General features: G+C 55.3%; 1 protein-coding gene across 1 annotated transcript in view; it reads left to right on the top strand.

The window, feature by feature from the left end:
• The first annotated feature begins 9,893 nt into the window (after positions 1 to 9,893).
• Positions 9,894 to 14,393, top strand: part of LOC144380725 (uncharacterized) — a 17,589-nt gene continuing 13,089 nt past the window's right edge. Inside the window, exon 1 of the mRNA XM_078065555.1 lies at positions 9,894 to 10,691. Within this exon, the coding sequence (XP_077921681.1) occupies positions 10,070 to 10,691 (622 nt within the window). The 5' untranslated portion in view covers positions 9,894 to 10,069. The remainder of the gene's footprint in view (positions 10,692 to 14,393) is intronic.

The following is a 14,393-nucleotide window of genomic DNA, read 5'->3' as shown; positions in this document are numbered from 1 at the left end:
ATGCGTAGACTCAGATATAATGAGACTGCTTTAAGAAAGTCAGATTGACTTTATGGAGCCAATAAAGCCCCTTGGAAATGTTGGCCTGATAACCTTGCTTACAGAGGTCCCCTCAACCTTACCAGGTGAGTGAAGAGTGCCACCTCCTGGCAGATGCCGGAACTTCAGGAAATTTGGAGGGCCTCAAAGAAGAGAGGAATTCACCCAAATCTACAAGTCTTGCAGGCGAATCTGATGGCAAATATTTGGCTTGGTTCTCGGCTTTAAAAAGGCAGTTAAAGGATCAATCTAAAATTCCTTATAAAAAGCTCCATCAAAGCAGATTTAAAAGAAGGAAAGGAAAAAGAAAAGAGAAAAAAGACCCCATATATGGTCAACTGCTATTCTTGCTGTCCCTACGTAGATGATTGGGCCAAGTTTGTTAAAACTGGACTTGTTTTACAAACAAATTAATCTTCATTTGGCTATCTTTGACAGGAATGAAGGTGACTTTAGAGAGAAAGATTATATTTCAATGACACACTTTTGTGAGTGTTAGAGTAATTATCTTTGAACGTTTGTTGTTTGCCTATAAAACTGGACTGGATCCTGGATCCTTCTGGTTTCCTTGAGTATCTGACTGTGACTCTTCAAACTAAGGTTTCCAACATTCTCCCATTCTCTTATCTTACAATCATTAAGAACTAAAACTGTCCTTTTTCCTGAAGTCTGGCAAATGAAAGCTGGACAACTTGAAATAAATTTCAGGGAAATGACCACAATAACTCATATATAGACAATCTTTGTGCCTGTTGCTCTATGAGTCACTCAAAATGAGACATTTGAACTATACACCGGAAAAATCCGTCAGATTGCCCCTGCCCACTCCCACTCTATTGGAGGATGCTTCAAGCCTGACATCTAGAGACCTTCTCACTGGCAGCACTCTGGACTTAGACGCCAGGTGTATCCCTTAGTTCCAACCATGAACCAGTGTTTTCCTTTTGTTTCCATAGAAATGCCTCTTATTAACTACGAGATCACTTGCTGAATGAGGCAGAGTCTATGATCCTTAATTCCACCTTGCTGCACCTGTATTAACTCCTCTTTGGAAAATAAGAACCCATATAAATAGGGGCACCTGGCTGGCTCAGCTGGTAGAACATGCGACTCTAGATCTCGGGGTTGTGAGTTCGAGCCCCACATTGGGTGTAGAGATTACTTAATAGAAATCTTAAAAGAAAAAAAAAGAAAGAAAAAAGAACCCATGTAAATAAAATCAAACACTAAGCTACTTGGCTACCAGAAGCCCTTCACCACCACTACCTCCCCCCCCCCCCCAGGGGAGGGGCTCAGACTAATTTACTGATCTGTATTCTTGGATACCCACCGATATCAGATCAATTTGAGAGAGAATGAGAGAATTGGGTTTGACTCTACTGTTACTATTCCTTAGACTACACTTGGGGATAAAATCAATGGTGTCATGTAGTACCAAACCATGTAGAAAAATAACCAAGTTCTCAGATAAGGAACTATCTCTGAGACCCCCTCCCTTAGCACAAGGGACCAAAAGTTGCGACCTGCACTGTCTCAGATCCTTCCATTCCAAAGCCTCCACTGCACCTTAATTCAGCTTGAAGCAGTTAAATAAAGAAGGCAGACCTCTGCCCATGTTTCATAGAAATGGAATGCAGGATGGACAAGGGGAAATTTTAACAGGGAAAAATGTAGCATGTCTGACTCCCTGTTATTTTTATTCCCTTTTAACCTGTAGGTTGAAAACTTCTGTTTAGCCCTGAACATAGCCATGTTACAGCTAAGATTTACAGAAACTGTTGTTTGCCCAAAACCTACCTCCCCTGAGGAGATGGAAGAATAGCCACAGCCATCATCATCCCAATTCCCTAAGACTGAGGAATGACCATAACTTGGTGGTGGGTGGTGGTGGTGGGGGGGGGGGGGGGGGGATTGAAACCGTGCCCCATAAGGTTAATGAGGTTGATGCTAGCAGAAAGCTTAAAGCTTGTTTTTCAGGGAACTGTTTCCCCCTAATCAGCTATTGTGTCTTTTCAGGCCCTGCTACCAAATACTGGCTGTCTCTGCAGAAGTCTGGACTCAAGGTCAACTGATAATGGCTGCAGCCTATGAACAAGCAAGGTCCTGATTCCTTACCTGAGAAAAGGAGCCTAAGACCCCATCCAGGTTGTACCAGCTCTCAGAGCATGCCCACAGCCTCTTCTCCTTGTCCTCAGATAACCTCCTGACATCAGGGACTCAGTTTTGCCTCATTCACATGTCAGGTCTCCACCCCGAAGTAAACATGGGAATCTACGGTACATATGTTTCCTGAATATACGTGCTCCATCTTTCGCCATGAATAATCATAAATGTCCCTGCCCTTTTCCTTTTTGAAGTTTGATTGTTTGTTTTTATTTATTTATTTCAGAGAGAGAGAGAGAGAGAGAGAGAGACAGAGAGACAGAGAGAGAGACACACACAGAGAGACAGAGAGAGAAACAGAGAGAGAGAGAGAGAGAGAGAGAGAGACAGAGAGCTTGTGCGCATGGGTGGGTGGAGGGGCAGAGGGAGAGGGAGAAGACTCCCCATTGAGCAGGGAGCCCCAGAGGGGTGGGGCTCGATCCCAGTACCCTGAGATCATGACCTGAGCTGAAGGCAGATGCTAAACCGGCAGCCACCCAGGCGCCCCTCCATTCCATTTTTTTTTTTTTAAAGAGATAAACATTACATACTTTATTTTTAAAAATTCATTCATTCATTCATTCATTCATTCATTCATTTTTCATCATCTGTGGTCCCAGTGTAGGGCTTGAACTCAGGACCCTGACTGAGATCAAGAGTCATGTGCTGTTCTGACTGAGCCACCCAGGTGCTCCCCTTCTGTTCCATATTTTAAACAACCCTGGGATCACGGCTCAGAGTCACAATTGGCCCAATGAGACTCACATTCACCCCTCTGTGCAGAGGTGCCATCTGTGGGGCTGGTTCCTGTTTGTCCATCTTCCTTCCTCCTCTTACTGGACAGGAAGGTGGTGTGCGAAAACAGCCAGTGACTATGTGGAATGAGACCGAGGATTTCCCTTGGGAAGCAGTTGGGAGAGGGAGGACAGGTCGATGGATAATCAATAAACTTTTTTTTTTTTTTAAGATTGTATTTATTTATTTGACACAGAGAGACACAGCGAGAGAGGGAACACAAGCAGGGGGAGTGGGAGAGGGAGAAGCGGGCTTCCCGTGGAGCAGGGAGCCAGATGCGAGGCCCGATCCCAGGACCCTGGGATCATGACCTGAGCCGAAGGCACATGCTTAACGACTGAGCCACCCAGGCGCCCCAACAATCAATAAACTGTTAATGTTGCTTTAGAGGAGTGTGCTTGCTGGGCCCATAACTCGGTGGATGAGTTAGAACAGTCCCTGTCAGGCCTCCCTTAGCCCTTAGCCCTTAGCCCTTATCACTCCATGCTTGTGTTTGGCCTCTGACCGCTAAGATACCACCATCATGTGTTCAAGGTCCTCCTCAGACTCAGCCAGCCACACCATGCCACACCCTCCTACCTGCACACCCACCCCTGGAAGGCATTATAGTAAGACATCATCCCCCACATTCATGATTCCCAAAGGGTTTACTGGAGTTTCCTGGGTTAGGAAAAGGAGGGGACTCTTTTTGCCCCCAGATGAGGTGAGCTCTTCAGACACCCTCTTTCCCCTTCCCCTCCTCCCTCCCTCCCTTTCCTTCCTCCCTCCCTCCCTCCCTCCCTCCCTCCCTTCCTTATCTCTCTCCGAAATTTGCAAGCTGCAGCCTAAGGGTTAGGGGGAGTTGAGGAAAGCCATTGAATGGAGGGAAGCTCCAGGCTCTGACTTTAACAGAAAGCTTTCTGCATTTGAATGAAGCGATTGAATGAGGCCCATTAGAATGGATCACCCTGAACGTCCCATCAGCCGCCCCAGCCCCACCCCATCCTCCCCCCCCAACTGAAGTTCTCTGGTCGAATTGGAACAGTGGGGGGGGGGGGGGGCTGTCCATCCTAAGTTGGCAACTAGGCCCCTGGCCCATAGGGAAAAAAATCACGCACGGGTACAGATGAGTTGGTAGCTCAGGCAAAGTGGTCAAAGTGTTGGCAAGGTTTCTGTGGATGAGGGGAGATTTGTTCTGGGACCACCCTCCCATATACATCTCTGGCTGAGAAGTGGGCAGGGGAGCCCTGTGGGGGTGGGGGGGGCGGGACCCACATCTGGAGCTCGGCGTGGACTATAGCCGCTGCCTGCCCGGGTGTGTGTGCCTGTGTGTGTGTGTGTGTGGGGGGGCGCTGAGGGCTAAGGGCTGAGGGTGGTGGGGTCTGCTCACGCTGACTCCTGCAACTCAATTCATTCTGGGAACCTTCTGTTGTTTCTGCTGAGGTGCCAGGTGCTGTGATGACCAAAGCTAAACTCCTCTCTTTGCCTAGTTCTTAAAAGGCCTGATTCTAAATGGGCAGAAGACATGAACAGACATTTTTTCAAAGAAGACATCCAAATGGCCAACAGACACATGAAAAAGTGTTCAATATCGCTCGGCATCAGGGAAATCCAAATCAAAACCTCAATGAGATACCACCTCACACCAGTCAGAATGGCTAAAATTAACAAGTCAGGAAATGACAGATGTTGGCGGGGATGTGGAGAAAGGGGAACCCTCCTACACTGTTGGTGGGAATGCAAGCTGGTGCAGCCACTCTGGAAAACAGTATGGAGGTTCCTCAAAAAGTTGAAAACAGAGCTACCATATGATCCAGCAATTGCACTACTGGGTATTTACCCCAAAGATACAAAAGTAGGGACCCGAAAGGCTACGTGCACCCCGATGTTTATAGCAGCAATGTCCACAATAGCCAAACTGTGGAAAGAGCCAAGATGTCCATCAACAGATGAATGGATAAAGAAGATGTGGTATATATATACAATGGAATATTATGCAGCCATCAAAAGGAATGAGATCTTGCCATTTGCAACGACGTGGATGGAACTGGAGGGTATTATGCTGAGCGAAATAAGTCAAACAGAGAAAGACATGTATCCTATGACCTCACTGATATGAGGAATTCTTAATCTCAGGAAACAAACTGAGGGTTGCTGGAGTGGGGGGTGGGGTGGGAGGGATGGGGTGACTGGGTGATGGACACTGGGGAGGGTATGTGCTATGGTGAGCGCTGTGAATTGTGCAAGACTGTTGAATCTCAGATCTGGACCTCTGAAACAAATAATGCAATATATGTTAAGAAAGAAAAAAAGAAGAAGAATGTAGCAGGAGGGGAAGAATGAAGGGGGGGAAATCAGAGGGGGAGAAGAACCATGAGAGACGATGGACTCTGAAAAACAAACTGAGGGTTCTAGAGGGGAGGGGGGTGGGAGGATGGGTTAGCCTGGTGATGGGTATTGAGGAGGGCACGTTCTGCATGGAGCACTGGGTGTTATGCACAAACAATGAATCATGGAACACTATATCGAAAACTAATGATGTAATGTATGGGGATTAACATAACAATAAAAAAATAAAAAATAAAAGGCCTGATTCTCCTGTTATCTTGTTAAATGGACTGACCCCTGCACCCTCCCATCCTGCCAGACCCCTTGTGCAAATACTTCCACTTGAAGAGTTCTTTCTCTGAATCCAGAAAATAAACAAACAACACCCACCACCCACACCCACCCCATTGCCACAAATACCTAGCAAAGACAAAGCTAGCTGGTCTCCTTCTGCCTCAAGGCACTTTAGAGAGTCACTCTCTTACACACACCTTAGGCTCCATTACAGGCTGCTGTCTCCCTTTCTCTGGCACAATTCCATCCCTGGAGGAGCCCCATATCGCATCTGCAGCCGTGAGCTGGAGACAGTATGCTCAAGTAACCGGGTGGTAGCACCGTAACTTTGAAATGACCTACACCCCAAGTCATCCATAAACACGGTCCCTGGAAATCTTTGACATTCACGTGCCTCTGATGAAATCCTTGCTTTGGAAACTCCAGCACCCATAGCCAATCTTGTCCATGTTCTGCTAACCTTTGCTCGCCCTCTGTTCGCCTGATATTTTGCCTGATTGTTTACACAGAAATTAGATCCCATCCGGCAAGAGCTGAATCCGAGTCCTCTGCTCACCCCACGACGGAAAAGAATATGCACAGGCCTGCATCCCTCTTCTCCTTCTCCACCATGTCAGAAGAAAAGGTGGCCCTCCCTCCTCCCATCAAAACCCAAACCCGAGATAAGACTTAGATATAAAGGAAACCAGCATACTGTTTTGAACTATAGACACTTGTAAAAACTAGCAGCAGCAGCAAGCAAGGAAACACACAAACCACCACCCCACCACAGGTGCAAGGAGGGTGCGCTGACTCACTGAATCTCCCCCTTTTCTCCCCAGAAGCATCCCCCACCCATCCCCCCGGAAGATGTCCTCCCTATGCCAGAAGGGGAGTGAGTGACGTTCTTTTCTTCCTTTTTTTGTTTTTAATTATTCTTTTTAAAAGACTTGTATTTATTTGAGAGAAGGGGTGGGGGGAGGGAGGGAGGGGGAGAGAGAGAGAGAGAGAGAGAGAGAGAGAGAGAGAGAGAGAGGGAGAGAGAGAGAGAGAGGAAAGCAGACTCTCCGTGGAGCAGGGAGCCCGACGTGGGGCTGGATCCCGGGACCCTGAGCTCGGGGCCTGAGCCGAAGGCAGGCAGACGGTTCACGGATTGAGCCAGCCAGGCGCCCCAGCTTTCTTGTTTCTTTGTCTGCCTGCTTGCCTGCGTGTGGGGTCTGTGGATGTCTGATGCCTGTCCTGTGATTTCGTGGGGAGGTGGGCCATCTTTCCTCCTTCGAATGGCCTTTGCGCATTTGTCAAACTTCTGTCGGGCTTGGGCCTATCTGTTTGGGTATCTGTTCCGTTCCATCCGTCGACGTGTCTCTTTTGTCTGCCAACATCACAGGGTCTCTATCGCCTGTATACATAAGCATTAAACGGGGCTGGCCGGGGGTGGGGGGGGAGGGGGGGAGACGACGACTTTATTTCCTGAGTTTTGTTTTGTTTTCTTCGAAATCACCACAGCGATTCTAATTCCTTTTGCCTGTCTGCTTGTTTATGTAATCTGTACACCCATCCAGTGCGGTGCTGGAACTCACGACCCCCGCAGATCAAGAGTCGCGGTCACGTGGGCCTCCTCCGACCGAGCCAGCCAGGTGCCCTGAAGTACGTGTACTTGAAAAACCGATGTGACCATGAGAGACAATGGACTCTGAAAAACAAACTGAGGGTTCTAGAGGGGAGGGGGTTGGGAGGATGGGTTAGCCTGGTGATGGGTATTGAGGAGGGCACGTTCTGCATGGAGCACTGGGTGTTATGCACAAACAATGAATCATGGAACACTATATCGAAAACTAATGATGTAATGTAGGGGGATTAACATAACAATAAAAAAAAATAAAAAAAAAAACCGATGTGAAGCCTGCACCCGTGACCTTTTTTTTTTTTTTTTATTAGATGCACCCGTGAAGTGTTTACTGCGAAACCTTTTGATCGTCGCACTCTTGAGTTGAGGCCGTACCAGTAAAGAACGTAGTTTAGCCAACTGAGGAAGAGATCAGCTTTAAAGGAAAACCTTCTTTTCACGTTTGTGATGTCTGGTCCATTCTCTCAACTCGATCGATGTCCAGCCTTCAGAGCCACATTATTTGCTTGGTTTCTCTCTCGTCTGTGCTTCCTCGTGTACTTTCCTAATGCTCAGGATTTATGGTTTACGGAGAACAGTTTTCAGCCTGGTGTGTGTGTGTGGGGAGGGGGGGTGCGGGGGGAATGTTGTGAAGTGGGATCAGGGATTCACGCGGGTAAGGAGGAGGCAAGGAGAAAGGCTTGGTTGGGAAGGAAACCATTAAAGGTCCATGTTGAAATGGTGAAGTTTATTTTATTTATTTATTTATTTTTTTTTTTTCCAGATTTTATTTATTTATTTGACAGAGAGAGACAGCGAGAGAGAGAGAGAGAGAGAGAGAGAGAGAGAGAGAGAGAGAGAGAACACGGGCAGGGGGAGTGGGAGAGGGAGAAGCAGGCCTCCCGCGGAGCAGGGAGCCCGACGTGGGGCTCGATCCCGGGACCCTGGGCTCGTGTGACCTGAGCCGAAGGCGGGCGCTTAACGACTGAGCCACCCCCCAGGCGCCCCGAAATGGTGAAGTTTTTTTTTTTTTTTTAATTTTTTTTATTGTTATGTTAATCCCCATACATTACATCATTAGTTTTAGATATAGTGTTCCATGATTCATTGTTTGTGCATAACACCCAGTGCTCCATGCAGAACGTGCCCTCCTCAATACCCATCACCAGGCTAACCCATCCTCCCAACCCCCTCCCCTCTAGAACCCCCAGTTTGTTTTTCAGAGTCCATCGTCTCTCATGGTTCTTCTCCTCCTCCGATTTCCCCCCCTTCATTCTTCCCCTCCTGCTACATTCTTCTTCTTCTTTTTTTCTTTCTTAACATATATTGCATTATTTGTTTCAGAGGTACAGATCTGAGATTCAACAGTCCTGCACAATTCACAGCGCTTACCAGAACACATACCCTCCCCAGTGTCCATCACCCAGTCACCCCATCCCTCCCACCCCACCCCCCACTCCAGCAACCCTCAGTTTGTTTCCTGAGATTAAGAATTCCTCATATCAGTGAGGTCATATGATACATGTCTTTCTCTCTTTGACTTATTTCGCTCAGCATAATACCCTCCAGTTCCATCCACGTCGTTGCAAATGGCAAGATCTTATTCCTTTTGATGGCTGCATAATATTCCATTGCATATATATACCACATCTTCTTTATCCATTCATCTGTTGATGGACATCTTGGCTCTTTCCACAGTTTGGCTATTGTGGACATTGCTGCTATAAACATCGGGGTGCACGTAGCCTTTCGGGTCCCTACTTTTGTATCTTTGGGGTAAATACCCAGTAGTGCAATTGCTGGATCATATGGTAGCTCTATTTTCAACTTTTTGAGGAACCTCCATACTGTTTTCCAGAGTGGCTGCACCAGCTTGCATTCCCACCAACAGTGTAGGAGGGTTCCCCTTTCTCCGCATCCCCGCCAACATCTGTCACCGAAATGGTGAAGTTTAATGTAGTAAGAGTTACCTTTAATCGAAGGAATTCTTGCTGGAGGTTGCTTCTCCCCTCTCCTCCCTGGATAGGGGAGTGAAGTTTTTTCGAGGTCCCTAGTGGACACAGAAAGCGTTCAAGGGCCCATAGCACCTATGGATGGGGCTCTGTTGCCCTCTAGTGTCCTATCCTCTGCTACTGCTGTTCGTGGTTTCCTCTGACGACTTAGTCGTCACAGGTGTCTATCTTTGATGGTTAATGCTGCTCGGTGTCGGTTGTTTGTGTGTTTGTTTTTGAAAGCTTTTTGAGTGATCATCCAGCGTGGTGCTGGAACTCACGACCCCTGCAGATCAAGAGTCGCAGTCGCGTGGGCCTCCTCCGACCGGAGCCAGTCAGGTGCCCTGAAATGCGTTTAGTTGAAAAAGGAAAAAAGAAAAAACAAAAAACGAAGAAACAAAAAACAAAACCCAAACCTTTTTTTTTTTTCTTTTTTTTCCTTTACGGGTCAGAGGAAGTTCTACGCCTTGTTTTTCTTTTACCCTTAATAGCACGGAACAGTTCTTCTTCTTCTTCATCATCATCATCATCATCATCAATATTTAGCTCTTCTAGAGCACCTCCCCCGCCCGCCGCGTACTAGTGTTGGACGGCACGGATGTCCCGGAACTGGATTTATTGAGTGAACGGCTATTTTAACTCCCTTCCTCCCCATTCCGCGCCTCCCCCCGCCCCCGCCCCCGCCCCCGCCCCCGCCCCCGCCCCCGCCCCCGGCCCGCCCCCGCCCCCCGCCCCCGCCCCCGCCCCCGCCCCCGCCCCCGCCCCGTTTGTTGTCCTTGGGCGTTATCGTGGTACGTGCAGAGACGGATTCGGTTTGCAGCTTTCTGGGGGCGGTGTGTGTGTCAATCCCCCCCCCCCCCCTTGCTGTCCTGAGCTTTCTTCGTGTGCTTCAGAGAGACCTCCTCCTCCCCTTAAAATGATAGAAGGTAGAAGGTTCATCGGTGGTGGTTGTCGGAGTACTCGCCTGGTGTCGGTTTTACGGTCCTTGCCCGCCGAAATTTGTCTTAAGTCCTCCCGGAAGCCCGGGCGCCGCAGGTGTGCCACTGTGGGAGGCCCGTGCGGGGAATTTTCCGCTCGTGTCCGCTTCTCCCGGGGCGCGTCCCGTGGCCAGTTGGCCCCCTTTCCGGCGGCAGCGGCCCGGACGCGTTTTCCAAGTCTCCCCTGGGCTGCTGGAGTCGCGCCTGTGCCGGCCGGGAGCTCCCGAGGCCGCCGCCCCGGGGGCCGCCCGCCCTCCGCCCTCCGCCAGCCCCTCCGAAGCGGGCCGGGACGAGATCGGGCGGCCGGGCGGCCGGCTGTGCGCCTTGGCGGGCCCGCGATCCGGATCCGCCTCGTTGTTGTTCGCGCCGGTTGTCTCGCGCCACCTGGCGTCCGCTTTTATATAGCGTCTCCCCGCTGGAGCGTCGGCGATGTCGGCAAGGGATTGTATTTGGCCGCGGTTCCCGAGGCGGAGTTCCAGGAGGCCGGCGACGCTAGCGCGATCGTCCCGCTGTCTCCGGGCCGTCGGCGCGCGCTCCGCTCGCGGGAGATTGAGCCTCCAGGTTTGTAGGGTGGTGGTGGCGCCGCCGCCTCGCTCCCGGAGAGCCGCGTTGGGGGGCCGCCTGGACGGGTCGACCAGCACCCGCCGGTGCCCCCCCCCCCCTCCGCCCGCGGGGTTGCGGGGGGAAATGGGAGAGGCTGCGTCCGGCGCCCGGGCGCCATCCGGCCCCTGGCTCCCGTCGGTCGTTGGGCCTTCCGTGTCACGCTCGGGCGGTTGGGGACCGGCCTGAGCCTTGCGGGGAAGCCCGTGGATGGCGCGACGGGCCCGGCCGCGGGCACGCGTGGGGTCCCGGTCATCGGACCCGAGATTCTCACTAAGTTTTCCGAGGCCCGCTGCGGAGGTGGGGACCGGACCGGACCGGGTCGGGTCGGGCCGCGAGCGCCCCAGGGGCCCGGCTGCGGTTCCCGTTGAGGTCCGGCCTTCGGGGGGACGCCTCCGCGGTATCGCCCCCTTTCCTCAGTCCCGGCCGGGAGTCAGGGACCGGCATGGGGCGGTCCTGAGGCCCGGGGAGGAGGGCGTCCGCAGGGGCCTCCGTCGAACTTGGTGAGAATTTCTAAGTCCCAACATGGGGACGACAGGCGGACCCGGACCCGGACCCGGACCCGGACCCGGACCCGGACCCGGACCTCTCCGGGCCGCTCCCCACTCCCGCCAAGTCCCTACTCGCTGCCGGCTGCCACCACGTTCCCGGGGTCGACCAGATGGCCCTGGGGGCTCCGGGGGGAACCGGGGGTGATGGAATAGTGCTTGGGGGCCCGTGGCCGGGCCACGGTCCCAGGAGATCCCGGTGACCTGTGGCTAGGCCCCGCCGGGCGGCGCCAGCTATTTTCTCACCCGAAATGAGCGCTTTTTGCTGCCAGGTAGGTGCTGGCACGTTGTGTTGTGGTGATCCTCTCCTTAAGAGAGGTGGGCCTCTGGGCGTGTGGCAGGGCTCCGGGCTTGACCGTGATGCCAAGCCCGGCTCTGTCGCCGCTGGCTGGAGCCGTCCGCGTGGGCCTGTGCGGCGGCTCCTGTGCCTCCAGGTGGTCCAGGCCGTTGGTGCCGCCTCCGGTCTCCAGCACCCGAGGGCAGTGTGGGCAGGGGGCGCGTGGGTCCTTTACCCCGCGCACTTCACTCTGCAGGCACCCGGCTGCGGTCGTGACAACCCCCCATCCCGCAAGGCTCCGTGCCGCGTGTCAGGCATTCTCGTTTCTGGGGTTGTCCGGCTGTTCCCGCCCTAGGGTTTTCGAGGGGGTGTCGGTGAGGCTGAAGCAGGCTCCGTCGGGTTGCTGTCCTCACCGGCCTCTCCCCTCCTCGGGACCTTCTCGGGGTTTCTGTTTTGCCAGATCGATGTGGTGCTCTCGTGCTCTCCCGGGCCGGGCCTAAGCCGCGTCAGACGAGGGACGGACGTTCATGGCGAATGGGACCGCTCTTCTCGTTCTGCCCGCGGGCCCCTCGCTCCTTCACCTCTGCCCGCCGTGGCGGTGAGGTGGGGGGTGTGGGGGGGTGTGCAGGCTCCGGCCCGACCCCGCCCTCCCGTGTTCTGCCTGACGGCGCTCGCGGGACCGGGGTCCCCTGACGCAGCAGACACTCTCGCTTGCCTCCCCTGGCTTCGTGTGGTGCGCGGCCCTCCCCGCCACGGGGAGGGCCGTCCCGGCGCCGCGCTGCTCACCCGCTTGGGCGTGCTGAGCGCGTTGCGCGTGGCTCTCCGTGGTGCCCCTGGAGCGCTCCAGGTCGTCTCAGGTGCCCGAAGCCGAGCCGGTAGCGTCGTTTCCCGTTCCCAGCGACCCCCTCCCTCGGGCCACCGCTGTCGGTGGCGTGTCCGAGGAGCGGGTGGTGGAGTCGGTAAGGGAGGCCCACCCCGCCCCCCCGTGGGACGCGGGCGCCTCGTCGTCGCCTGCCACAAGCTGTGCTGGTGGTGGGGATTGGACTTTGGTGTGGGGCGTGTGAGCCGCTTGCGGCGGGCCGAGCCAGCGCCATGGCGCTTGGCCAACCGAGGGGCTGCTGCCTTTTTGCCCGGCATGCCGTGCCTGTCTCCGTTTGTCGTTGCCTCGCCCGAGGCGCGAGGCTCCCGGTGGTCGGTGACGTGAGCATGGCGTGTGTGGCAGGGCGGAGGCGGTCTCCTTCTGGGGTCCCGGCCGCGAGCGCTCAGGATTGCCCTGTTTGCCTGTCCCCTTGCCGCGTGAACCCACCGCCCGCCCCCCGGAGCCCTTGGCTTTGTAAGGCCTTTGGAACGCCGTTCCGCGGGGCCCGGCCGGGCGGGGGGGACGATTTGGGTGGGGGCGATGCGCCCTCGGTGAGAAAGCCTTCTCTAGCGATCCGAGAGGGTGCCTTGGGGTACCGGAACCCCCCAGCCGCCGCCCCTCCTCTGCGCGTGTAGTGTGGCCACCGACGCGGGGTGACTACCGTTGCGTGTTGGGCAGAGCTCTTCCTCTCTGTGAGGGGGTCTGATTTTGCCGGCCCCGCGGTGGGGCCGAGCGCCGCTCTTTGCCTACCGCGGCCTGCGCCTCCCCCCTCCGAGTCGGGGGAGGGTCCCGCCGGGCCTGGCCGGCGTCCGGCGCGTGGGGCTCCCGCGTGCGTGTGCGAGCGAGCGCGCGCGCGGCCGCTCCCTCGCGGTGTTGTCTCCCGAGGGGCTCGGGGGGCGCCCCCCGCGCGCCCCGCTTCCCCGTGCCGCGCGAGCGGCTGTCTGCCCGCCCGCTCCCGTCCCGAGTCGCCGCTGGGGGTGGCGTTCCGGGCACGGGTCGGGCCGCTCTCGCCTGGGGGCGCTTCTCCAGGGTCGCGACTTTCCGGGACGGACCGGATGGACGGAGGTTCAAGACGGGGCCCCGCGGCGGGGGTTCACGTGGGTCTGGGCCGCAGCGGTGTGGGGCCCGGTTCGTGGGGAGGCTCGCCAAGGGTGCTGAGGCCGGCTGGCGTCCTGGGCGTCGCGGGACCGCTCTCGTGCTGGTGGCGGTGGGATCCCGTGCACGTTTACCTGGTGGCCCGGCTTGCGTCTTCGTTGGCGCGCCCTTCCCCGAACCGGTTCTCCCCCCACGCGCTCCCGGCCCTCAGCCCGCTGTGCTTCCTCCTCCCCGGCGCCGCCGACGCACTCCCGCTGCCGTTTGCCTCGACCGGATGCCTGAAGGCGCGTCTGTGTCCTCGATCCGCTCTCTCGGGACCGAAACCGGCCTCGCCGCTTGTTTGGGTGTCGTCCCCTCCCCGGGCCGTAGCTACGGGTTTTCCGGGGGGTGGTCGTCCCCAGGCGAAGTGCTCTCGGTCCCCTGGTGAGGAGGAGAGAAGGGCCCGCGCGGGTCCGGCTTCCAGCTGGGTGGCGGGGGTGGCGTCGTTGTGCGTGCGGGAGAGCGTTTCTGGGGGCCGGGCGTGACTGCGGTGGTGTTGGTGGTGTTTCGGGGCCCGAGCCCCGCGAGGTTGCCAGGGCCCGCCGTGGGGGCCAGGTCGGCGTCCTTGGGTGCCACGGGACCGCCCTTGTGCTGGAGGCCTCGGGTGGTGGGACCCCGTGTGGCCCTCGGTGTCCGACCTTTGGTCCGGAGGCGCTTTTGAAAGGGCTCCCTGAGCGCTGCCCGCCGTCCTCTCTCCGCCCCCGCCGCTTTTCCCGTTTCCGGCGCCGCCTAGTTCCTCGCCGCTGAGCCGTCTTGTGGCCTCCCCCCGTCCGGCTGCCGATCCGGTGCCGCGCGCCCCCTGTGCGCTGGCGCTTCCCAGGCCCGCTGCGGCCTCCCATCCGTGT

Source organism: Halichoerus grypus, unplaced genomic scaffold (assembly GCF_964656455.1).
Source record: "Halichoerus grypus unplaced genomic scaffold, mHalGry1.hap1.1 HAP1_SCAFFOLD_117, whole genome shotgun sequence".
Lineage (NCBI taxonomy): Eukaryota > Metazoa > Chordata > Mammalia > Carnivora > Phocidae > Halichoerus > Halichoerus grypus.
This window is presented reverse-complemented; position numbering and strand designations above follow the sequence as displayed.